The sequence below is a fragment of the Lolium perenne genome, chromosome 3, assembly GCF_019359855.2.
Source record: "Lolium perenne isolate Kyuss_39 chromosome 3, Kyuss_2.0, whole genome shotgun sequence".
Classification (NCBI taxonomy): Eukaryota; Viridiplantae; Streptophyta; class Magnoliopsida; order Poales; family Poaceae; genus Lolium; species Lolium perenne.
In genome coordinates this window covers 131,716,139-131,739,818 of record NC_067246.2, presented here as the reverse complement: position 1 = coordinate 131,739,818, position 23,680 = coordinate 131,716,139, and the positions used below count along the sequence as shown (strand labels likewise).

Below are 23,680 nucleotides of genomic sequence, written 5' to 3'. Positions count from 1 at the left end.
TTTTTCTTACCCTTTGGTTTAGGGAATACATGTCTACCTCCCGGTGTAGAGGTGAATTTTAGGGTGCCTTCTCCCACATCTATGATTGCTCCCACTAGTTTTAGCAGGGATCTTCCAAGTGTGATTTGTCCTGTTCCTACACATTCAATAACAAGATAATCAGTGGATACCGTTCTTCCAAGAATGGTTGTATGCACACCCTCGGCTATTCCCTTAGGAATTATAACAGAGTTATCAATAAGAGTTATTCCTTCTCCTCCTTCAACGAGTCCCCAAAGTGTCAAAGATTCATAAATACTCTTAGGCATAAGGCAAAATTCAGACATAATATCACAACGGGCATGAAAAGTTTCACCACCAATAATAACCTTAATAGTAGGGTCCCACATTGAAGGTTCAGAGTTCACTAAAACTTGATCAAGACGGCTGCGAACATAACTATAATTTTCTTTCAAGCAAGATGCGCTTGTCTCAAGAGTGTTTAATCTATTATAAATGCTAGTAAGAGCTGAATCAAAGTTATTAGCTGAACTATGTGATGTAACCAATTTTTTTATGGCATTAAAAGCTAGATCCCCATTGCAATGAAGGAAATCTCCTCCCACTACAGCATCTAAGGCATATCTATAGCGAATCATAAGCCCAAAATAAAAGTTACTAAGAAGCAAACTTAGAGTCATTTGAGGTTCAGCTTTACGATAAGAATCAAAAATTCTAGACCAAGCATCTTTAAAACTCTCCTCATCCCCTTGTTTGAAAGTAAAAACTAATTCCTCAGGTGAGGAAGTAACAGGTACAGAGCTAGACATGATAACAAAACAAAGTAAATGCAAGTAACTAATTTTTTTATGTTTTTAATATAGAGAACGCAAACAAGATAGTAAATAAAGTAAAACTAGCAACTATTTTTTTGTGTGTTTTGTTTTAGTGCAGCAAACAAAGTAGTAAATAAAATAAAGCAAGACAAAAACAAAGTAAAGAGATTGGAAGTGGAGACTCCCCTTGCAGCGTGTCTTGATCTCCTAACTTTTCTTCGTTCCCCGGCAACGGCGCCAGAAAACAGTCTTGATGCGCGTGAGACACACGTCCGTTGGGAACCCCAAGAGGAAGGTGTGATGTGCACAGCAGTAAGTTTTCCCTCAGAAAGAAACCAAGGTTTATCGAACTAGGAGGAGCCAAGAAGCACGTTGAAGGTTGTTGGTGGCGGAGTGTAGTGCGGCGCAACACCAGGGATTCCGGCGCCAACGTGGAACCTGCACAACATAATCACAGTACTTTGCCCCAACGTAACAGTGAGGTTTTCAATCTCACCGGCTTGCTGAAAACAAAGAATTAAACGTATTGTGTGGAAGATGATGATTGTTTGCGAAGAACAGTAAAGAACAATTGCAGTAGATTGTATTTCAGATGTAAAGAATAGGACCGGGGTCCACAGTTCACTAGTGGTGTCTCTCCCATAAGATAAATATATGTTGGGTGAACGAATTACAGTTGGGCAATTGACAAATAAAGAAGGCATAACAATGCACATACATATATCATGATGAGTACTATGAGATTTAATCAGGGCATTACGACAAAGTACATAGACCGCCATCCAGCATGCATCTATGCCTAAAAAGTCCACTTTCAGGTTATCATCCGAACCCCTTCCGGTATTAAGTTGCAAGCAACAGACAATTGCATTAAGTATGGTGCGTAATGTAATCAACACAAATATCCTTAGACAAAGCATCGATGTTTTATCCCTAGTGGCAACAACACATCCACAACCTTAGAACTTTCTGTCACTGTCCCAGATTTAATGGAGGCATGAACCCACTATCGAGCATAAATACTCCCTCTTGGAGTCACAAGTATCAACTTGGCCAGAGCCTCTACTAGCAACGGAGAGCATGCAAGAACATAAACAATATATATGATAGATTGATAATCAACTTGACACAGTATTCAATATTCATCGGATCCCAACAAACACAACATGTAGCATTACAAATAGATGATCTTGATCATGATAGGCAGCTCACAAGATCTAACATGATAGCACAATGAGGAGAAGACGACCTTCTAGCTACTGCTATGGACCCATAGTCCAGGGGTGAACTACTCACACATCGATCCGGAGGCGATCATGGCGATGAAGAGACCTCCGGGAGATGATTCCCCTCTCCGGCAGGGTGCCGGAGGCGATCTCCTGAATCCCCCGAGATGGGATTGGCGGCGGCTGCGTCTCTGGAAGGTTTTCCGTATCGTGGCTCTCGGTACTGGGGGTTTCGCGACGAAGACTATATGTAGGCGGAAGGGTAGGTCAGGAAGCGTCACGGGGGACCCACACAACAGGCCGACGCGGCCAAGGCTTGGGCCGCGCCGCCCTAGTGTGTGGCCACCTCCTGACCCCACTTCGTTTCCTCTTCGGACTTCTGGAAGCTTCGTGGAAAAATAGGACCCTGGGCGTTGATTTCGTCCAATTCCGAGAATATTTCCTTACTAGGATTTCTGAAACCAAAAACAGCAGAAAACAAAGAATCGGCTCTTCGGCATCTCGTCAATAGGTTAGTGCCGGAAAATGCATAATAATGACATATAATGTGTATAAAACATGTGAGTATCATCATAAAAGTAGCATGGAACATAAGAAATTATAGATACGTTTGGGACGTATCACGCATGCACCACCTACTCTGCATATCCTGCCATGGCGTCTCTTCATCAGGTCCGGCTTCTTTCAGCGTCTTGATAGCCGCAAGTATACCTGCATGCCTGTCGTGGAGCACACACACATTTGGGTGATCTTTCACTATCAAATTTTTTAACTGCATGAAGAACCATAACCAGCTAGCGGTGTTCTTGGTCTCAACAAATGCAAATGCGGGAGGCACAATTCGATTGTTGCCGTCCACTCCAATGGCTGTCAGAATCTGAACCCTCTACCTGCCAGTTAGAAAAGTTCCATCTACACACATCACCGGACGACAGTGCATGAACGCCTCGATGCATATGCTGAATGCGAAAAACACCCTGTGAAGAACCCTGACATTAGGGAACTTTGATATCACACAGTCTTGTATGTCCACATGGGTGCCCGGATTCCGGTCCTTCAATGTCAGGAGGAGACGGACGACACCGTCATAAGCATCTAGGAAGGTCCCGAATCTGTTCTCCAGTGCCATATGTTTAGCCCTCCATGCCTTGCCATATGAAATTTCATACTTATATTGAAGGTGAACTCTTTCCTGGATGGCTTTAACCCCCATCGCTGTATTCTCTACAATCTCCTTGTAGAACAGGTGAGCAAGCAGAGTGGATGTAAGGTTTTGGTGATCCTTCAGCATACTCTTAAGGACAAAGGTGTGCAGCACGAAGTCCTCACAACCCATGTTGTGTCATACTTCGGACAGTACGTACCCATGCACCCTTGATGGACATCTAGCATTGCTGCAGACCACTGTCAAGAATTTCTGACTTGAAACTGTGGTTCTGAATACCCTTTGCGTGTTCATTGCTCACTGAGTGATTGCTTCCTGCAGATGTCTCTTCTCAGCATATCTAGCACCAACTGAGATGGTGTTCATGTTGTACTCCCAGGCAGAATCATGCTGATCATCCACTATCATTGCCTCCGACAAATCATGGTTCCAAGAAGAGGGGATCGGATCCTCCTCCTCATTGTCATCTGAATTATCGGATCCATCGGATTCATCTGAGTCAAGCTCATCCTCCACTCCATCCTCGTCTTCCTCGTCCATCATGTTCTGCATGTGCCCTTCTTCTTCTTCCTCTCTATCAACCTCAGCACTACCATCATGACCACCAGCTACATGGCTACTCTGCCCGGATTGGAAATTGCTGCCGCCAGCATCATAACTTTGACTGCTGTGGCCTGGATGGAACTCACCCTCACCTTCCTGGGAATTCACCTCCGTCGCCTCGGGAAGCATTAAGGCGATGGGGTGAGTTCCCTGCGCTCGCACGCTTCTAACCAGTGCACCCATTGAGAGGTCCGCTCAATCGCCTTCAACCGCCAGAAATTTTGGGTACTTGAGCTGCTCCACAAAGCATGCACACCAACAGTGTATGCTTCGGGATTAAGCCCGAAATTCACGGTCAACCACTCCTTCAACTGACTAACTCGCCATGTTTTTGGGTTTGACAAATGCAACTCCTCATACTGAAACTCGCTCAGATCATCTCCCATCGGAGTTGTTCGGACCGTGCCGTTACCGAAGTAAACAACGAATTTTACTCTATCTGACATATCTGCTCACCTATACAAATTACAGACTCGTCAAAAAATCTAACACCTACACTCATAAATTAATAAATATACCAACAATGACCAACTACATATCTGTAACTAATCCGTCAAGTTAACGAACACACCATGCATAATTATACCATCTAATATCACAGATTAGGGTTTACCCTTGAAGCGTGCGAAACTGCTCCGTTAGCAGGCCAACTCCTCCACCAAGCAGCAACACCAGCACCAGCACGCAGCAGCACCACCACGCAGCAGCAGCACCACCACCTCTACCACCACCACCACCACCACCTCCACCAAAACGCTCCTAAATCTAACCCATCTATAGATTAGGTGATTCTACATCACTTGGTGGTGAAATAACATCAAAGTGTTGGACAAATCACAGCTAAATAGGAGAAAACAGAGGTGGAGCTGAGAGGAAACGAGAGAGAGAGAGGACTGATGTGAGGAAGAACTGAGGAGGAAGAAGAGGAGCAGCGTCGGGCGATCGAATTTAACCAGGGGAATCTCGGGGTCGGGAAACCCGAATCGCTCGTTTCGGGGTGGAGGACGCCGATTCCTCCCCCTCGGGATGCTGCGACACGACAACTCTGCCGCTAGCAGGCCGACTGGCCGACAGGCCTTCCCTCGGGATTCCGTCGCCAGAATAAAGCGAGTTGGGCTCCGTGGCTCCAACACGGCGCGACAGGGCCAGATTCGCCTCGTTTCGGGGTCGTCTGCCCCGATTTTCAAATTTCGGGTTCAGTGAACCCGACGGTATATTACTCGTGTAAAAAGTTAAAAATAAGTATTATTTATGGAATTAATAAAAAAAGTGTATTATTTTAAAAAAAATCGCTGGAGCACAGGCCTCCATGGACTGAAACGGGGATGGGAACGGTGGGGCTACATTTCAGATCATGGACACCTATAAAACATTTTTTACTACTGTACCGCGTTTCTTTTGGCGAACACGTTAATGGGCCGGCCTACCCGGGATCGCCTTCAGGCGATGCTTATTCCGCCACGCTGCTGAGCGTGCTATAGGTGTAGGATGATATGTCGGTCGGGTCGTGGCCCAGCCCAAATCAGCAGTTATAAGAACAAACAAAGAGGAAGGCAGTCGGGCAGGCCTCTATACGGCGCCTTAGGGTTAGCTTCATCGGCCTCATCGGCGGCGGCGATTTGAAGGCATCGGCGGCATGGCGCATGTAGAGGATGAAGGGGAAGAGGAGCAGTGCTTCTTAGTAGAGCCTTTATTCTACGACGAGGCGAAGGAAATGGCCTGGGCGTTGGCGGAGAGGGAGAGGCGTCGGCGGGAGGAGGACGAGATGGCGCGGAAGGTGGCGGAGAACCTGCGGAGAGACGAGGCGCACCAAACCGTCAAGAAATCCATCATCGAGTACAATACCAAGTTGGAGCGCAACGTCTACACTCGGTTTTTCCTTCGAGATTTTTCCGTCTTCGACATAAATGAGTTGTGTAAGTAACCTATATCTTCATCCATAATTGTTACTCCTATTTGTAAATTTCTGATGTATGCACACTGTACAGTATATAATACTCCTATTTGTAAATTTCTGATGTATGCACACTGTACAAGGTTCACTTACATATTGGGGTACAATCATCGACTAGGACCTAGGGCGTGCCTCTTAACGGTCATGTGTGGACAAATATTTGGGATTAGATCTCATACTTAGGTCAACACAAAATTTAGCTAAGCAGACATGGCATTAGAACATACCTTGCAATTGCTAAGGCGGTAGTACTCTTATGTGCCCAAATCATTCCATAATCAGACACAACAGACACTCTTCTTCGTCGACACCAATCGTCTTGCTGGCCTGCAGAGGCAGCAACATGATCAGAACTTGTACAGATGGCAAAAGTTCTTAGAGAAATCCTGAGAAAATAACAAATTTTACGTGAAGTATAACCATCTGGATTGTTATTTTATATTCATTTGGTACCTCTTTCGTTATTCATTACAAAAGCTCCAACGCAAACTATAAACCTTATTCAGAAGCCACTACGCAAGCATTAAGTTGTCTCTACGCTGCTAACAGAATCCTTCCAACAACAAAACAAAGTTAAGCAGTTTAGAGATCAATCTCAAACATACACATACGAAACGTAATAATTTAAATCAGCTACATCTGAAACATAAAAGGGAATAAAAGCACCGAAAAGTCACTTTGAAGGGCGGGCTCCCTGGAGCCCTTTTTTTGACTTTTTTTGAGATTGACGTTTTAAAGTTTCCAAAGAAAAGTTCTAGATGTTGGCAATGATGTATTCTATGATCTTGCAAAATCTCAATAGGAAATAGTATGTATTGGCATACACAAAAATGATAAATAATGACAAATCTGCAGGATTTTGAATTTTACACTTGTTCATTATCTCAGATCTCGAATTTTGTCTTCTTTACACAGCCCGGAATACATAATATTTTGCATTGATTTGTTGCACAGGTAGAAGTCATCATTACCTATATGCAGGATTTTTCTTGGAATTTTTTGAAACTTTAAAATTCTGATTTCAAAAAAGTCAAAAAAGGGGCCTGTCCTCTGAAACGATGCACTCCTAAAAGCAAGCACAAACCACTAATTTCATAGTAGTCCAAAAACAACCAAGGGGGACATGGCTTGTGAGATGCCTACCTATATACGGAGTATATCTTTGTAAAAGGAAATGCCTACCTAAAAAGATTTGTCCAGCAACATAATCCCTGTTGCAAAGAAGTGGTGTAGAAGACAGTGTGTTGACCCAACACTTATTCCAGAGTAGATCGGTGGTGAGAGTCCATGAGTGACTTGAAATAAGCTATATTCAAAGAACAGTACTACATGAAAAAAATACTGTTTAGAGTAGAATTAAGCCACATATTTCAGCAATAGAAAAGATTGACTATCAATCTAGTTACCCGTTTGTAGTGAACACCAAAATATTCTATCTTGTTGAGTGGTATGGTCTGATACTCAGACACAGGCTCGTCTGGTGGCTTGTAATCTGGATATGTCCTAAAAGCTTCAGTTTCCACTGACAGGACGTGAACAAAGGGTGATACTTCATTTCAACAATGAATCATTTATTTTCCCATACCGGTAATATGATTAATCATGTTCATAATTTCCACTTCACCTGCCGCCACCAACGATTACTCAGGTCACCGTCCCTCTGTCCTGACGTGGACGCAGGCTGGACCCTAGCGGACAAGAGAAATAAGAGCAAGAGGGAAGATTAGCGAGTGGTGTGAGGAGTCCTGGGAGAGAGGACGGCCTGGGTCTCGATACGAGTTCTTTCTTTCTTTTTAACAAAAGAAACAAACGGGAGGAGGCTTCGTGGGGGCGTGGCTCCTCTGCAGTACAACTATTACTGTACGGCTACAGTAGTTGATAAAATCTGCTGCTAAATTTCATCCAACGACGTACATCTAACTAGCATATCCCAGCGATCCTAGTATCTTCTTCTTCCTCGCGTATGAAGTCCCCACTGCCGCGCGCCGCGCAGCATGCAACTGCTCAACCGATGAGTCATGAGTCCATACACTTCGTTACCGCGAGAAAGTGCGTCCAGCCACAATGGCATGCCGATCGGCATCAGAACGCCAACAGGGACCTAGCAGCAGTTGATGTCCCACACTCCCAGAGCGGCAGGGACCGCCATGGATGCTGTTTGACAAGAAACGGAAGTTTACTCAGTCTAGGTGTTCGATTCCTTGCCAATCTGTTCGTCGGCGTGCCCTGCACTGCGCTGGACTGCCACTGCTAGGAGCTCAATTCTTAGTGAAACTGCTTGCCGTGAACAATAGTCACAACCTGTATACAAGATCGTGTAGGGAAACCAGTCGACCGAAAGCATAGCGCTGACTCCGGCAACGTCGGCCAGAATGCGCCTGGCTAAGTTTTGGTTGTTCGGCGGGGCTGACGGGCTTATTACGTAGCAGTGGAAAGTACGGCGAAGGATCTTCCAATCACCTCCCTCCGCCGAGCGCCGCCAGATTCTTGTCCCTCAGCACCATAGGCGCAGCGGTTCACGGTGATGCTTCTGTTTCCTGCGCGAGATTGCCGTTGGATGAAATTTAACGGCAGATTTTGTTAACTACTGTAGCTGTACAGTAATAGCTGTACTGCAGAGGAGCCACGCCCGCTTCGTGGATGTTTTGTTAATCCAATGAAAGCCAACCATTGTCTGGCACGTTCAACAAGTAGAGGGGTGCCCTGGTCTATTTCTCTGCGCGGTCTAGTTGTATTCTCTCTCCTCGGCACAGCAAAAATCTCCGCGTGGTTAGGCCCCTCGCTTGCCAAGTCCATGGCGATTACTGGGAGATTACCCGCACAGGTCATGTTCATTGTTACTGTGTAGCGGTAAACAAAGAATCTGCATTGATTTGGATTGGATCCATATATCACTTAACAACATGGATCACTGATTTTACTGAAATTACCTTGGCACATATAGTGAAATCATATTTTCTCCTACTAGTTTCATTCATGTTCATGATTGCATAGTGGTTACAGAAAATCTGCATCCAGTCAGAGAATAGGTGGTTTGGATACATCTTTCACTTTGGTTCAGTATGGATTATGAAATAGTATGCAGTAGTACTACTCATACTAATCATGTGCTGAATTTGTTATGCATGATAATCGACTATTCGTCTTATGTTTTCCATACTAGCTCGTAGTTTATCTAGGCTTGCATACTGCGTTAGGATGCAGTTATGGGCATATCAGGGGAAGAAAATTTGGTTGTAAGTCATATCAAGTAGACGTGCTTGTATATTTGGATAGGAGAAACGTACAGCTTTTCTGAGAAATCATCCATGCATCTTGTATTCTCTGATTTGGATGAAGCCATAGCCATTTATGTTGAGTCAACCTATAACAACATTAAATGGGTTAACTCAGTAGGGAGCAGTGGGAAATGGTGATGAAATAATATCGCTGATGTTTTTTTTCACCATATTTGATAGATGTTTTTGGCCTTTTGCTTTTCCATTTCAGCTCTTATCCCTCCAATGCGATACACCGATAGCGTGTACGAAGATGAGTTCGCGCTAGAGGACTCTGCAAACATCCTCTCAGTCAGCGTAGTCTCCTCAGATGTAAGCTTGCCAATCAACGTCTATGGCAGTGTTATCGTCAGAGATAGCATTGACTACAAGTGCATTTATTTGTTCCGCCGTCATAGAGATGATTGCCAAGTCATCAACGATGAGGTACATATTTGCTTCAGAGTCCTTGTCGTTCAATTTATATTATATTTGACAAATGCATTTAATATAGGTTGTTAAATAGACCTCTAAAAAACCATTTTGAGTATTATAGGTTGATGATAAGAGAGATTGCTTATTATCGTCTTGTGCAATTCAACAGTATTTAGATAAATATACTCTAATATCATGTGCAATTCTTTTCATAGGTTGCTTTTAATTGCCATTCCAGCTGTACATACACTAATTTCTCGTGAGCTTCGTTTGATAGGACAAGACATTGATTTTAACTGGCCCAGATCGAGGTCTAGTCTTGGTTGACTTTATCTATCTAGAGATAGATCTTAAGATCAGAGATCTTAAGGATGATAAAGAGGATCAAGACAAGCAGTTCAGCAAAGGACTAATTAGTATTGATGGCCGAGTATTGTCTAGAGAGAGAGATGTTGTGGTTAGAAGTGAAACCCTCGAGAGCTGGCTCAGCACTATGGAAGTGAGAGTTGCAACTGTTTTGAATGCAGTCGAAGTAACCTTTGAAATCAAGCTTCTTATGGGACATTTGGATGGAAATATTACGGTTGGCATCAAGGGCATTAAAGAACCGATTCTGATTCATGATAGTAAGGCAGATGGCGTGGTAACATGTGATGAAAGTCGGGTTGTCAAACTACGGCGTCGTGTCATGACTATCTGTCTTAAAGAAATGCTGGCATTTCACATTGTTAATGAGGCTGATGGTGTTAAGGGAGAACGAACCCTTGATTTGACCCCAAAACGCACTGGCTCAGATCACTGGAATACTCTGTGTGGCGCAGGGGTGTTCGGCTTCACGGTTGTCTGGTCTTTGATGGACTTCAGAATGTAATCATGTGACATCTATACTATAATAAGTTATTATGTACTGAAGTGATGTAATGAGCTAAGCTATATCATGAGTCGTGATGTAATGGATCATGTAATGACGAAGTGAACTAAGTTTTATCGTGTTACATTGATTAGTGAACTAATAAGTTAAATCATGATGTAATGATGTAGTGGAAGTCTATCTATGCCTATATATACCTAATAATAATAAAGAAGCTAACGTTTTCTTTGTTCCATCCATAAAGGAGCTAATGTTTTCTTTGTTCCATCCAGTTGGTGTTCCCTTCGTCTGTTGTTGGAGTGAGCTTTTCTCCCCCTTGTCAATTCCTTATCAGTAAGGTGTGGCGCGCCATGCACCCGTGCGCTGATTGTGATGTTCGTAGGGGGCATGTGGCAACATTGTTAACTAACTAGGTAGGAAAAGGCTTGCGGCAACATTGTTAACCAACTAGGTAGGAAAGCGCGGCAAGCCGCACGCTTGCCCATCTAATGGCGAGCAAGCAAATGTAAGAAAACATTTTTTTAAAGTCAAATTACGCAAGCATAATTTTATAGCACAATAGATACATGATATATACATAATAATACTAACTGAATGTTGTCCCTCAAGCTCCGGTGTAAACATAATACAATACACATAGAAATCTGAAAGAGATATCATAGTGATCTGGAAAAAGGATCAAGTATCTTTATTATCGCTAGTCAACGAACTTAATTCCTTTTGAGACAATCTTATACTATATAACTTGGCTCGACCAAAGATGCCACGTACGCCGCAGCTTCGCCATGGGTCATCGTCTTGGCTTCCATCGGCCTGATGGATCTGGTGGCCAAATATTAGGGTCACATCCTTTGAGCTAATGAACACAAGGAGGCGAAGTCCTGCTGTCCATCAAAGCTTTATATCAAAATCAAAGACAGTTCATGAAGAACATATGTTGATATCCAGAATAGGCAAAGCACCTGCTGGGTTTCTTAACCATTCTCTTCAGGAAATCATTCTTTATTTAAGCTCACCCTTATATTTTGCAGGAATACACTCATGCTTTATAGTTTTTCATTAGAGAAAAGCACATTAGCCTATCTGAGTAGAAGATTAACCCCCACAAAACACTGTTATCAATGATATCTCTTCTGACCGACAGATTTGTGCCTCGTAAATCTCAGCAACATCGAAATTTCGTTTTACAAGGTCATGTCATGTACAAGGATATTGTTCAGGTAATACAGTCTCAAACTTTAGTTTCACAACATATATACTGTATCTTTATTAACCCAGAGAGTCCTAGAACAAAAGTGAGAATCTCCAATCTAATCATTTGATTAAGATATAGATTAAATGCATCACCTTATCAGTACATTAGCAAACACTAACTTAAAGAATTAAGATCACAGAAGTGCTACCTCCTCACTACTCTTTCCAGCAGCAGACTTTCTAAGAAAGATGTAGATAGTTTATCACCAGATTTTCTTAGCAAAAAACTTATTGCACCCTTTATCTCCTGAACCTTCATTACAAGAATTTTAAGTTATAAATGTTCACGCTATTTCATGAAAATGCTAAAAGCTCAAATAGTTGTACAACCTAGCAGCCTTTCGAGTCCTGAGATTATGTAAAGTATATCAACAGGCAACAGAGAGTACATGTATTAACAAATCTAAGGGCGGATACTACAGTAAATGTGAAAGTTACTCCCATCATCTTCACTTGCTGTTCTGGAACTGATCCAATAAAAAGTTTAACATGACCTCTTTGTTGTCATGATCTGCAGCACATGTTCCACAAAAAATCAATTAACTTGCTGGTGAAATTTTGTAAGCCTAAGCTCAAACATTTCCCCACTGAAGTTCAATGAGATAAAACTGTACAACCAGAAGCTATCTCTATCAAACATAAGTTCAGCTAAAATTGATTACTGATACCAATGCAAAAGTAATGGGTGGGTCTAAGTTTGAAAATAAAATGCATAGTAGGAGAGAAAACACAACATTTAAACGGGTTATAACTGAAGGCCAACATCAGTAGTAAACCGAGTTGAAGTTGATTTTATATGATTGAACTAAAAGAATGAACACAACTGTTACGTGCCTCGTGCAAATTACACCATATACAAGATCTGATCTAAAATGGTTCTTTGCATGTCACCTACCAGAGCTGATCTTGGAAAGTAGTAGGACCAAATTACCTTTGGGCAAGCAGCAGGGCCGTAGAGGAGCAGCTTGCTGCATCTTGCAACAGTTGCACATTTGGGCAGGAAGAACCACAGGGCCGGAAATCAACTGGACGGGACGGGACCGGCAGGCGGTGGAGGTGCTCCAGGTAGATAGGGCATAGGGCTGGATCGTGTAAGGGTAGGACCCCCCACGGGAACGGCGGAGAATCTCAGCCAGGGACGACAGATCTCGAGGTCGGCTATGGCAGAGCTCGCGGTCGGACGGGACAACGGTTGGCGGCCCTTCGTTGTCGTCGTCGGTGGACTCGAGGGCGACGACTGCCCCACGTCTCACGAGTATTAAACAACGAGTTAGGCAGCAAAATTGTTGAACCTCAGTCGGTAGTTTGCGCAGCAAAAGAGCAGGGAATTATACTACAGAAGCACAAGGTTTTAACCATTGGAACTAACACTGAATCAATGACCCTCATGTGTGCCATTCTGAAAACAAATTGAGAGCTTGCATTTACAGAAACAAATTGAGAGCACCACCAAAATTATTTCCTTATAGCTATGGTTTAATCCAATGTGCATTTATCTTGCTTAGCACAACAACCTGATCCTAAAACATACAGTAGGAGAATTTATATAAGTTCATCACTCGTTATTTAGAAATGCATAGCTAAAAATCAAAATGTAGATACTGCAGTAAGGTCATAGAGAAAGAGGGAAATGAGATTGGGGATTTCTCCATCACCCTTGTCGTGACTGCTGTACATGCTCCGAGAGCAAGAGTGAGGGAGAAAGACAGACAGAAATACATTGAGCAGGATTGGAGACTTACCGGTAGATCTCTTCTGTTGCCCCGAGAAAAAGATCAAGAAGCAGTCAAACTAATCCAAGAAAACCCGTATCTGAACAAACCAAAGAACCAATATTAGCACCCAAAACAAAACAAAAAAACACCTCTATTTCATTTTTACTGTCCTAAGTGTACTAATAGCCAATGTTTTCCTGGAATGAGCTGAAGCTAACAAAATTTGGAGGAGAAACAACAAAGTGCCGCACACTAAATATTCCGTATCTTTACCATGACTCAACAACAAATTCATTTCGGTGGCTATCTATCTCATATGAGCAACTCTTTTCAACCTGGATATGTGAAAAATATACTGGACCAGCACTAACAAAATGTCTCCCTGGAAAACAAGAATTATACATAGAGAAGATGAAGATCTCTCTTTGAAGTCAAGAAAGGGGCTGACACACTCTAGAGCTCCTCCTCCCGCCTCGTCACAACGCGCGCGCCGCGGTTTGCGCTCTCCTTTTTGCCACACATGAATGGAATTTAAATGGTTGAAGCTGAAACGTTCTGTTGTAGTGGACATGAATAATGCTTTCTCTTCAGTTCGTCTTCTGTCTTATGTCTTCTGTCCGGTCGTTTCCTATTCCATCGCAGCATGTTCGCCTCCTCCTGTGTGCCTATAAAAGAGAGGTCGCCCCTCTCCAAAAGAACACACACAAAAGTGCAGAGCCACCTAGTTCCGATGCTTTGCGGCGATCAAGATCTTCCCCACCCCATCTTGCGGCGTGCGCCGCGAGTTGGGGCAGCAGGCCTCCGAAACCCTGTCTCTTGTGATCATGTACGGGAGAGTGGCGATAAAGTTTTTGGGCGACTACTGGCTTCATCTTCATCACAGACTCGAACGAGCTCTTCCTCGACGAGGACTTCTTCCCGGACATCAGTAGCCTCTACGACGACATGGGCGACAACAACGGCAACGTGAACATGTCTACTTCCGCTGTCCCGTATGTTCTTCTCATTCTCCTAGTTAATATCATAGTACTAATTTCTTCTATAGTTTGGTTTTTCTCCTACTCTCTGTTAGATGACATGTCTAGTTTGATTCCTTTATTTCTAACCATGTTTTATCTACTGTTTTCTTGGTTACTTTATGCGGAAAATTGCTTATATCTCCAACAATCCAAAAACCTTATTATAGGCACTTTTCCCCTATTGGCTTTGTTGCATCTCTGAGGCCACCTCCGTTTGAGGGTGTGAATTTTAAGAGATGGCGTGCTAGAACAATTCTCTAGCTCACAACCATGAGATGCTTTGATGCAACTAAAGGCAAGCCTAAAGGAGAGCTTACTCCCCTCGAGGAGAAAGCTTTCGAGGAAACCGACACTCTTTTGAGGGGCGCTATTATTGTGTTCTTGGTGAGAATATTAGTGACTCATATTTGTCCATCACTGTGGGCAAGGACATGTGGGATGCGCTCGAGCCTAAGTTTGGGGTCTCGGACGCGGGTAGTGAACTATATGGCATGGAGTAATACTATTACTTTAAGATGACTGATGAGCGCTCCTTTGTTGATCAGGCTGATGAGATATAGTCCATTGCCAACGAACTTGAGCAGTTCACATGTGTGTTATCGGACAAGTTTATTGCCGGAGGCATAATTGCCAAACTTCCTCCTTCATGGAAATTTTTTGCTACTTCTCTGAAACACAAGATACATGAGTTTTCTGTCACGAACCTCGTTGGTACTCTTCATGTTGAAGAAAAGGCGAGAGCAAAACACACACGTGCTCGAGGTGCTGAGGGAGGTTCCAGTGCCAATTTGGTACAGAAGAAAAACTTCCAGCCCCACAAGTTCAAGAACAAGTACGATGGCAAGGGAAAATTTGATGGAAAGAACAAGGCATCACAATCTACCAACTTCAAGAAAAAGACTGATAAGAAGAAAGGAGTATTGTGCCACATATGTGGTGATCCTGATCATTGGGCTTTCAATTATCCAAACCGCTTTGACAAGAGGCAACATAGGAAAGGCGGCAAGACCGCCAATGTTGTCATTGGAGATACTGAGGTGAAGGATGCTAGGTATGGTATATTTCCTACTATCCTTTCAGTATCTCATTCTCCTGAATGGTGGATTGACACAGGTGCCAATGTACACGTTTATGCTAATATCTCCATGTTTTCTTCTTATCAGGCCGCAGAGACTTCCTCCGTGCTGATGGGCAACGACTCGCATGCTACTGTTCGTGTTGTTGGTACGGTCAATCTGAAGTTCACTTCAGGAAAGACTGTGCGCACTGAACGTGTATCATGTCCCTTTTATCAATAAAAATCTTGTTAGCGGGTCCCTCCTATGTCGAGATGGCTACAAGATTTTATTTGAGTCCAATAAATTTGTTGTGTCAAACTTTAGAACCTTTGTTGGTAAATATTATGAGTGCGGATGCTTCTTCCACTTATTATCCCTATCATACATTTGTAATAAAGTTGTTAATCATATTTGCACCAATATTAAGATAAATGTTTGGCATTCATGACTTTGTCATGTTAATTTTGGTTGTATAATGCGGCTAGCTAAATTTAATTTAATTCCAAGTTTCACTACTGTCAAGGGTTCTAAGTGTCAAGTGTGTGTTCAAGCTAAGCAACCTCGCAAGTCTCATACGACTGCAGAGGTAAGAAATTTGGCACCTCTAGAACTCATATATTCAGATCTTTGTGAGATGAATGGCATGTTGATAAAAGGTGGAAAAAATATTTCATGACATTGATTGATGATTCTACTAGGTATTACTATGTGTATCTCCTAAAATCAAAAGATGAGGCGTTAAATTTCTTCAAAGTCTATAAAGCTGAAACAAAAAAAACCAACTTGATCGAAAGATCAAGCGACTTAGGTCTAATCGCGGTGGAGAGTATTTTTCCAACTAGTTTGATTCGTTTTGTGAGGAACATGGTATAATCCATAAGAGGACGCCTCCCTGATATGTCTCAAACATATCTATAATTTTTGATGCTCCATGCTTGTTTTACACCAATTCATATATGTTTTGCTTACACTTCGTTGCACTTTTATATGATTTCCGGCACTAACCTAGTAACAAGATGCCACTGTGTCAATTCCCTGTTTTCTGTTGTTTTTGTATTCCAGAAAAGTTATACAGGAAATATTATCAGAATTGGACGAAACAAAAGCCGAAGTCAATATTTTACTGAAACGAAGACATAGTCCAGAGGGGGGTCGAAGAGGCGCCACAGGACGGCCATACCACCCCATGGCGCGGCCTGGGTGTGGCCCGCGCCTAGGGGTGGTGTGTGCCCCCCAGGCACCCCACCGACCTAAATCCTCCGCCTATTTATACATCTTCTCGGGGAAACCCTGGATACCCGAGCCTCCATCCACGAAAAGTTCCGTCGCGGCCATCATTGCAGAACCCATCTTGGGGAGTTCTGAAGCTCTTCCCGGCATCCTGTCAGAGGGGGAAATCATCGCCGGAGGCATCTACATCGCCATGCCCGCCTTCGAAGTGATGCGTGAGTAGTTCATCCCTGGACTATGGGTCCATAGCAGTAGCTAGATGGTTGTCTTCTCTATTTTGTGCTTCATGTATAGATGTTGTGAGCTGCCCTACATGATCAATATCATCCTTATGTAATCCTGCATGTTGTGTTTGCTGGGATCCGATGAATATTGTATACTATGTTGAGGTCGATTATATATTCATGTCATATGTTATTTGTGATCTTGCATGCTCTCCGTTGCTAGTAGATACTATGTCCAAGTAGATACTTGTGACTCCAAGAGGGGGTATTTATGCTCGATAGTAGGTTCATGCCACTAGTTTTCTGGGAGAATGAAAATAACTTCTAAGATTGTAGATGTGATGTTGCTACTAGGGAGAAAACAACACTGTTTTATCCAAGGGTAATTGTATTGTTTACTTTACACACATTGCTTAATACGATAATCTGTTGCTTGCAACTTAACACTGAAAGGGGTTCGGACGATAACCGGAAGGTGGATTATTAGTCATTGACGCAGTTGGATTACGGTCTATGTATTATGTTGTAATGCCCAATCAAATCTCATAGTAATCATCTTGTCATGTATGGTCGATATTCTGTCAATTGCCCAGCTGTAATTTGTTCACCCAACATGCTATTTATCTTTATGGAGAGACACCTCTAGTGAACTATGGACCTCGGTCCGTTTCATTTACACTGATAAATTCAACCACTACAATCCTGTTCTGTTTACTTACTGCAATTCATGTTCTGTTTACTTTATGCAAACTTATCTTTCCACTCGATACGTCTAATCCTTTGTGTTCAGTAAACCGGTGAGATTGACAACCTCGCTGCAAGTTGGGGCAAAGTATTTTGGTTGTGTTGTGTGCAGGTTCCACGTTGTTGTTGATGCCGGTAGTGCGTCCTGCCACTAGTCAGCCAACAACACCTTCAGAAGTCATGCCTTTTTCCTATTGGTCGATTAAACTTTGGTTTCATGCTGAGGAAAAACTTGTTGTTGTGATCATCACACCTTCCTCTTAGACACACCGGGTATCTCCAAGGCATGGTGGGGGGAGGCGATATTGACTGCGTGTCATCTCCTAAACCGAGTTCTCACCAAGAACAAAGGAATAACTCCATGATGTTGTGCAGAGCACGCAGTTAGGAAACCCCAAGAGGAAGATATGATGAGCACAGCAGCAAGTTTTCCCTCAGTAAGAAACCAAGGTTTAATCGACCAGTAGGAGAAAGAAATCACTTCTGAAGGTGTTGCTAGCTGACTTTTGCTGGGCGCACTACCGGTGTCAGCAACAACGTTGAACCTGGACACAACACAACCAAAATACTTTGCTCCAACTTACAATGAGGTTGTCAATCTCACGGGTTTTGCTAAAAACAAATGATTAGACGTATAGTGTGGAAAGATATGTTTGTTTGTAGTGAAATAAAGAGAACAATGCTTGCAGTTGCTGCGGGAGTTGGCAATCTAAGGAAACATAACATGTATTTTCAGTAGATGGTTTTATCAGTGCAAAAGAAAGGAACCGGGATCCACAGTTCACTAGAGGTGTCTCTCCATAAAGATAAATAACATGTTGGGTAAACAAATTACAGCTGGGTAATTGACATAATAAAGACCATACATGACAAGATGATTACTATGAGATTCATTTGGGCATTACAACAAGATTCATAGACCGTAATCCAACTGCATCTATGACTAATAATCCACCTTCAGGTTAGCATCTGCACCCCTTTCAGTATTAAGTTGCAAGCAATGGATTATTGCATTAAGTAAAGTGTGTAAAGTAAACAATAGAATTATCCTTGGATAAAGCATTGTTGTTTTCTCCCTAGTAGCAATAGCACATCTACAACATTAGAATTTATTGTCACTCTCCCAGATTACTAGAGGCATGAACCCACTATCGAGTATAAATACTCCCTCTTGGATTCACAAGCACATACTTGGCTGTAATATCCTAGGAAATGGGGTCACAAAAATATAGGAAACATATGTGTGCATTGCATTCATGCATAGAAAATCCGGGGAATTTTCGCGCTTTAAAGTAAAACAGTCACAGTAACTGAAGTTTCACTTGACCTTGGTGGAATTGAAGTAGCTCATCAAGTCAAGCGCTATAAAGCTCAATGTGACTTTGCTAAAACCTTGTTTTGGGTAGAGATGATTTGATCTAAGGGGTTAGATCAAATGGAACTAAAATCAACACAACAACACTTTACTCAATGATCAATTGCTTGATCTTATAAAGGATCATAACATGGAATTCCTTGTCATAACATATGAACATACATCTATTTGGAAATCAAGTAACAATAAATGGACAAACCATTCTTCACTTATCTTTTCCATGTCTTAAACAAATCCATGATCCTACCATGAACCTCATGGTATTCATTTACTTCATTCTTGGAAACAAGACAAGGAGATCAATTCAGGAATATATATTCTTCTCTATTCCAAATCTTTATACATCAAACCTATAGAGGTGAGAGTTCTAAATTACTAAAGAAGCAATAACAAACCTTGAGCTAAACCTTGGATATACATCCATGTATTCAAATCATCATCCTTAAGAGAAACCCCAGGGTATTATTCAAGACAACCCTAGAGAGAGAACCCAATTATGCTAAACATAGATATTGATGATCACATCAACCTCTATGGAGCCTAACCTTAGGTTAGTATTAAAGACTTTCCCAAATGAGAGAGACCAATCATACTAATCCTAGCATTACCTATTTAAGAATAAAGGACAACCTTTGAACTAAAGTATTAGGTTGTAAACATTTTTCCTTGGAGTGGTGAGATAATCTAATATCACATGGAATAATACCATATCCATGAATTGATAAAGTAAGTAGGAGAGTAATTCAACTAAGATATCCAGATGGAGACATAACCTTTCACACCTAAAGAAATCTTATGAGTACACCATAAAACCTAGAATATCCTATTCCTATATGAAATAGCTCAACCTATGGTGTTATACTCAAAATAGTTGAGGCAACACTTAAATCTAAGGAAGAGAACTATCCATATGTCCTGATGATTAAATCATCATTCCTTAAGTAGAACTATAAGTTGTTATCTCAGGCATTCTCCTGGGATATAAATTATTGAGGCAACCATAGTAGTCCCATCCAAGAAAGTAAATTAGAAGTGTTATGCCCTAGTTGATCAAGACAATGCTTGATCATAGAAGTGAGAAACTCATTTCATGAGAGATACCTTAGGAAGCCAAACCTTGATCATTATTAATTGAGTGATGATCATAAACCTTAAGAACTTGAGGTAGAGATATTAAGAACAAGTTGATCATGCCTAATACATGATCATGCCCTTGAGGTTGTGAGGGTAAGTTAAATCCTAATAGGACAAGTAGATATTAATCACCACATGAAATTAGAGGAAGATCACTAGTAAGCAACCCTAGGCTTATATCCCCAACCTTAACTTGTGAATCACTTGGTGATCATAAGAAGAATCCTACCACATGTATAATTTATCTATTCCTCAATTAAAGAACCTAAGAAAACCCTAGAGTCAAACTATATACTTTATATGGTGAGAATCATTATTCCATATAACCAAAGTTAACTATAAAAAGAACCATAATCACTTTAGTTACTTTAGTGACAAATTAAGAATGAGAATAGAAGTCTATTGGTAGAAGATAAAACCAATTCTTGGATCCTTAGTAACCAAAGGAGAATAACAACTGTTAAGCAAATAACCACCTTATCATGGGTAGGGGAGATTAAACCCTAACCAATGCAATATGGTGTCATCCCATATCTATAACCTAGAATTACATATCAATCTTAGTTTGTGCATCACTTGGGTGATCACCAATAAAACCTAAACCACAATTAATCTCCAACCCATGTGTCATTAGGTAAATAGTATTAGAACCCTAGATTTACACATCAAATAAATCTTATGCTTCAATTCTTGAACATAAGAAAAACCTTGTGCTACATTATATAATTAAAATCGTATGTGTAATGATCAACCGTTTATCCTTGTAATCAAGATAAACCATGATGGAAACAATACCTACTTTGATACTTTCAAATATAATGATAGAACTAATGTAAATAAAGGGGTTATGATAGAAACTATAAAACCCTGATACATTGGTGCTCACATAAAATCAAATGTGAATCATACACTCCTCAAATAAAAAAAACCAAATCTTAATAACAACCTCTGAAATACTATGAGTTGAAATTATCAACTCTATTAATTCCAAACAGATTTAAGTCACAAGAAAAAGGAAATTAAAATGAGTGCATAAAATTATGCTTAATGAAAATTACAATAAAACTCAATATGATAAATATTTATTTAGAACAAAAATACCATGTTACCATTGTTATGAAATCCTAATACAAATTGTCAAAATAGAAAAGAGTTAAACTTTGAATTCAAATCTGAATTCAAAGTAGAAATACAAAACAGAAAATAAATAAAAGAGAAAAAGGGGAAAAAACCTTACCAGACCTTACCTTGCCGATTCTGCCCAGCAGCAGCCCAACAACTGGACCAAGCCATGGCCCAACACAGCCCAAATACCCTTTCGTCCAAAATATCAACGAGGATCTCGTCCTCATCGACTTCTCACGCATGGAGGACAGCAGGGAGCCGTGCCCTGTTTCTCCTCGACGTTGGCGACCTCCCAGAGCTCGGCGTCGTGACGAGGCGCGCCCTAGCGCCATATAAAAACCCTGGACGAACCCTAACCGCTCTCTTCTTCCTCGCTGTCCCATTTTCCTTCTCACCGAAACCCTGGACCTCACTGGTGACCTTTATCGCCGGCGATGGAAGCCTCCCCGAGCCAAGCCGAGCACTCCAGCGCGACCGCCGTCCTCGACTTGCTACGCCCACGGAAGGAATCGGGCCGCCGTGATCGAAATCGACGCCGACGATCTCATCTTCCCGAAGGCCGGTGACACTAAATTCCGGCGAACCAGACCACGGCGAGCTTCTCCGACCTCATCATCGTGTTCCTGGTAATCTCCTGAGTCCTCTGGTAGTCTCTCTTTGCTCAATTCATCGCCGTAGCTTTGCCGCATCATCCATCCCGTAAACTGCCGCCGCCGCACCTCAACGCCGACCGAGCTCCGGCGACCCAAAGACAGCGGCGCCACCACCAAACTGACCACCACATCACCCTGAGTCTAGCCCGCTTAGTCTCCTGCCCGCGCACGTCCGGAATCGTCGTCAAATGACGAAATCCCCGCCGTCCAGTAGCCTCTGAAGATGATTTCGATTTTGACCTTGGTCAATGCTTGTGTGGCAGCCACCGTGGCAATGGCCCACTGGCCAGTGGTTGTGTGTAGCTCTAACCCGGGTAACCTTAGTATTTAACTTCGTTTTAATTCAATTCCATTATTCCAGCAACTTTGAAAGAATTTAGAAAATTCATATTAACTCAGAAAAATGAAAATAAGATATTAAAATTCTTAGAAAAGAAAACTATATCTAATAAAAATATAATATGAAATTTTTATTTATAATAAAAATTTAAGTATTTAATAATTATTATTTAAGCATTTTCTATTATTCCTAATTGAATTAAAAATTCAATAATTAGGAAAATAGTATAAAATAAATAAAAACTAGTAAAGTAAATAAAGAAAACATTAAAACTAATTCCCTTTATTTGGAACTTATTAAATCTTTATTATTGGAATTTAAACCCTAATTAATAATTATCTTAATTATTAATTCTTTAAAAATAATAAAATGCCAAATCCAATCTTATTTTTAATTCAAAGTTCTTAATAACTTTAACCTTATAATGAAGTTATCAAACTAAGAACTTAGGGTAATTAGGAAACCCTAGTTCCATTATAAACAAAGTGATAACCTCATAATTTTAGGTGGAGCCCTAAAACCTTAATTCAATTATGAACCAAACCCTAACTCCACTACTTCATGTGAACCCTAGATTATTTCCAAACCTAAAACCAAAATTAACATGTGATCATGTTACTTCATTAGTAATCATAAATCCATAATTAGTAGCTAAATGATTACCAAATTCACATACAATATAGGAACCCTATCACCAATAATTTAGCATCCTATGTAGGTATACTCATCAAACCAAGATGAACATATATGATCAATCTAGTGTAAACCCTAGTTACTATTCTCTTAGGCATCAACACTAGTTATCCATACTAAGAATCACACCATTGTGATGAACCGTAATAGCAACCATATCTACTATTGTGCATTACATAACCATGTTCCACTAAACCCTACTAGTGTTGGATACTTATGAACCATTTTATTTAGAAACCAACCATTCTTCACTTAGTGAATCCAATAATAAAACCTAAACAACCTCAACCCTAATTGATATACTTCTTATTACTTAAGAAGTATGTTCTTCAAAAGTTATTCTTTTTAAGTAAATATAGAGTAGCCATCAAACCTGCCTAATAGGACCTATAAACCCTAGCTAGCTATCACCAGCAAGATGAACCAACCTTGATAGCAGCCTTGTATAATAATTGCTTAGGATGCCTAGGCTTAACTCAACCTTACAAGCCCTAGATGTCGATTAATCCAACATTTTTGTGATCCACCTAATACTTACTCTAACAACTAGTTGCAACCATAGCAACCCATAGAACTCCACAACCCTAATTATCATACTTGTTCTTTATTAAAGAACATTTTCTTCAAAAGTTATTCTTTTGGAGTATATGATAATTAAGCATTAACCATGCAATAGAGTGCTAAAACCAACAACTGTTCATTACATGTTAGGATTATACCAATTCTTATTGTTGTTTTCTAGTAATCTTATTGTTGTGATATATTGCATTACTTATTTATAGTACCAAGC

At 41.3% G+C, this 23,680-nt stretch overlaps 2 protein-coding genes and 1 long non-coding RNA gene across 4 annotated transcripts; 1 reads left to right on the top strand and 2 right to left on the bottom strand.

The window, feature by feature from the left end:
- Nucleotides 1-2,927: 2,927 nt before the first annotated feature.
- On the bottom strand, nucleotides 2,928-3,377 carry LOC127339628 (uncharacterized). Its single transcript, XM_051365452.1, has one exon. The coding sequence runs from the start codon at nucleotides 3,375-3,377 to the stop codon at nucleotides 2,928-2,930; it is 450 nt and encodes a 149-aa protein (XP_051221412.1).
- Nucleotides 3,378-5,362: 1,985 nt separating this feature from the next.
- On the top strand, nucleotides 5,363-10,477 carry LOC127342452 (uncharacterized). Its single transcript, XM_051368410.2, has 3 exons — nucleotides 5,363-5,725; nucleotides 9,253-9,467; nucleotides 9,733-10,477. The coding sequence occupies exons 1-3, from the start codon at nucleotides 5,446-5,448 to the stop codon at nucleotides 10,324-10,326; spliced, it is 1,089 nt and encodes a 362-aa protein (XP_051224370.1). The 5' UTR covers nucleotides 5,363-5,445; the 3' UTR covers nucleotides 10,327-10,477.
- A 353-nt stretch (nucleotides 10,478-10,830) lies between these two features.
- Nucleotides 10,831-12,917, bottom strand: LOC127342451 (uncharacterized). Of its 2 annotated transcripts, none has more exons than XR_007876652.2 (3): nucleotides 12,512-12,917; nucleotides 11,730-12,091; nucleotides 10,831-11,210 (listed from the first exon to the last, which is right to left on the bottom strand). It is a non-coding gene; the product is annotated as an uncharacterized lncRNA (long non-coding RNA). The 2 variants fall into 2 exon arrangements; XR_007876653.2 differs by having other exon boundaries at nucleotides 10,831-11,207.
- Nucleotides 12,918-23,680: the final 10,763 nt, after the last annotated feature.

Bases quoted from the DNA above. Each gene is read 5' to 3' on its own strand.
- LOC127339628 (XM_051365452.1), bottom strand. From the start codon at position 3,377: ATGGGTTGTGAGGACTTCGTGCTGCACACCTTTGTCCTTAAGAGTATG.
- LOC127342452 (XM_051368410.2), top strand. From the start codon at position 5,446: ATGGCGCATGTAGAGGATGAAGGGGAAGAGGAGCAGTGCTTCTTAGTA. The intron at 5,726-9,252 runs GTAAGTAACCTA...TTTCCATTTCAG, and splicing joins CTTCGACATAAATGAGTTGT to CTCTTATCCCTCCAATGCGA. The intron at 9,468-9,732 runs GTACATATTTGC...TTCGTTTGATAG, and splicing joins GCCAAGTCATCAACGATGAG to GACAAGACATTGATTTTAAC.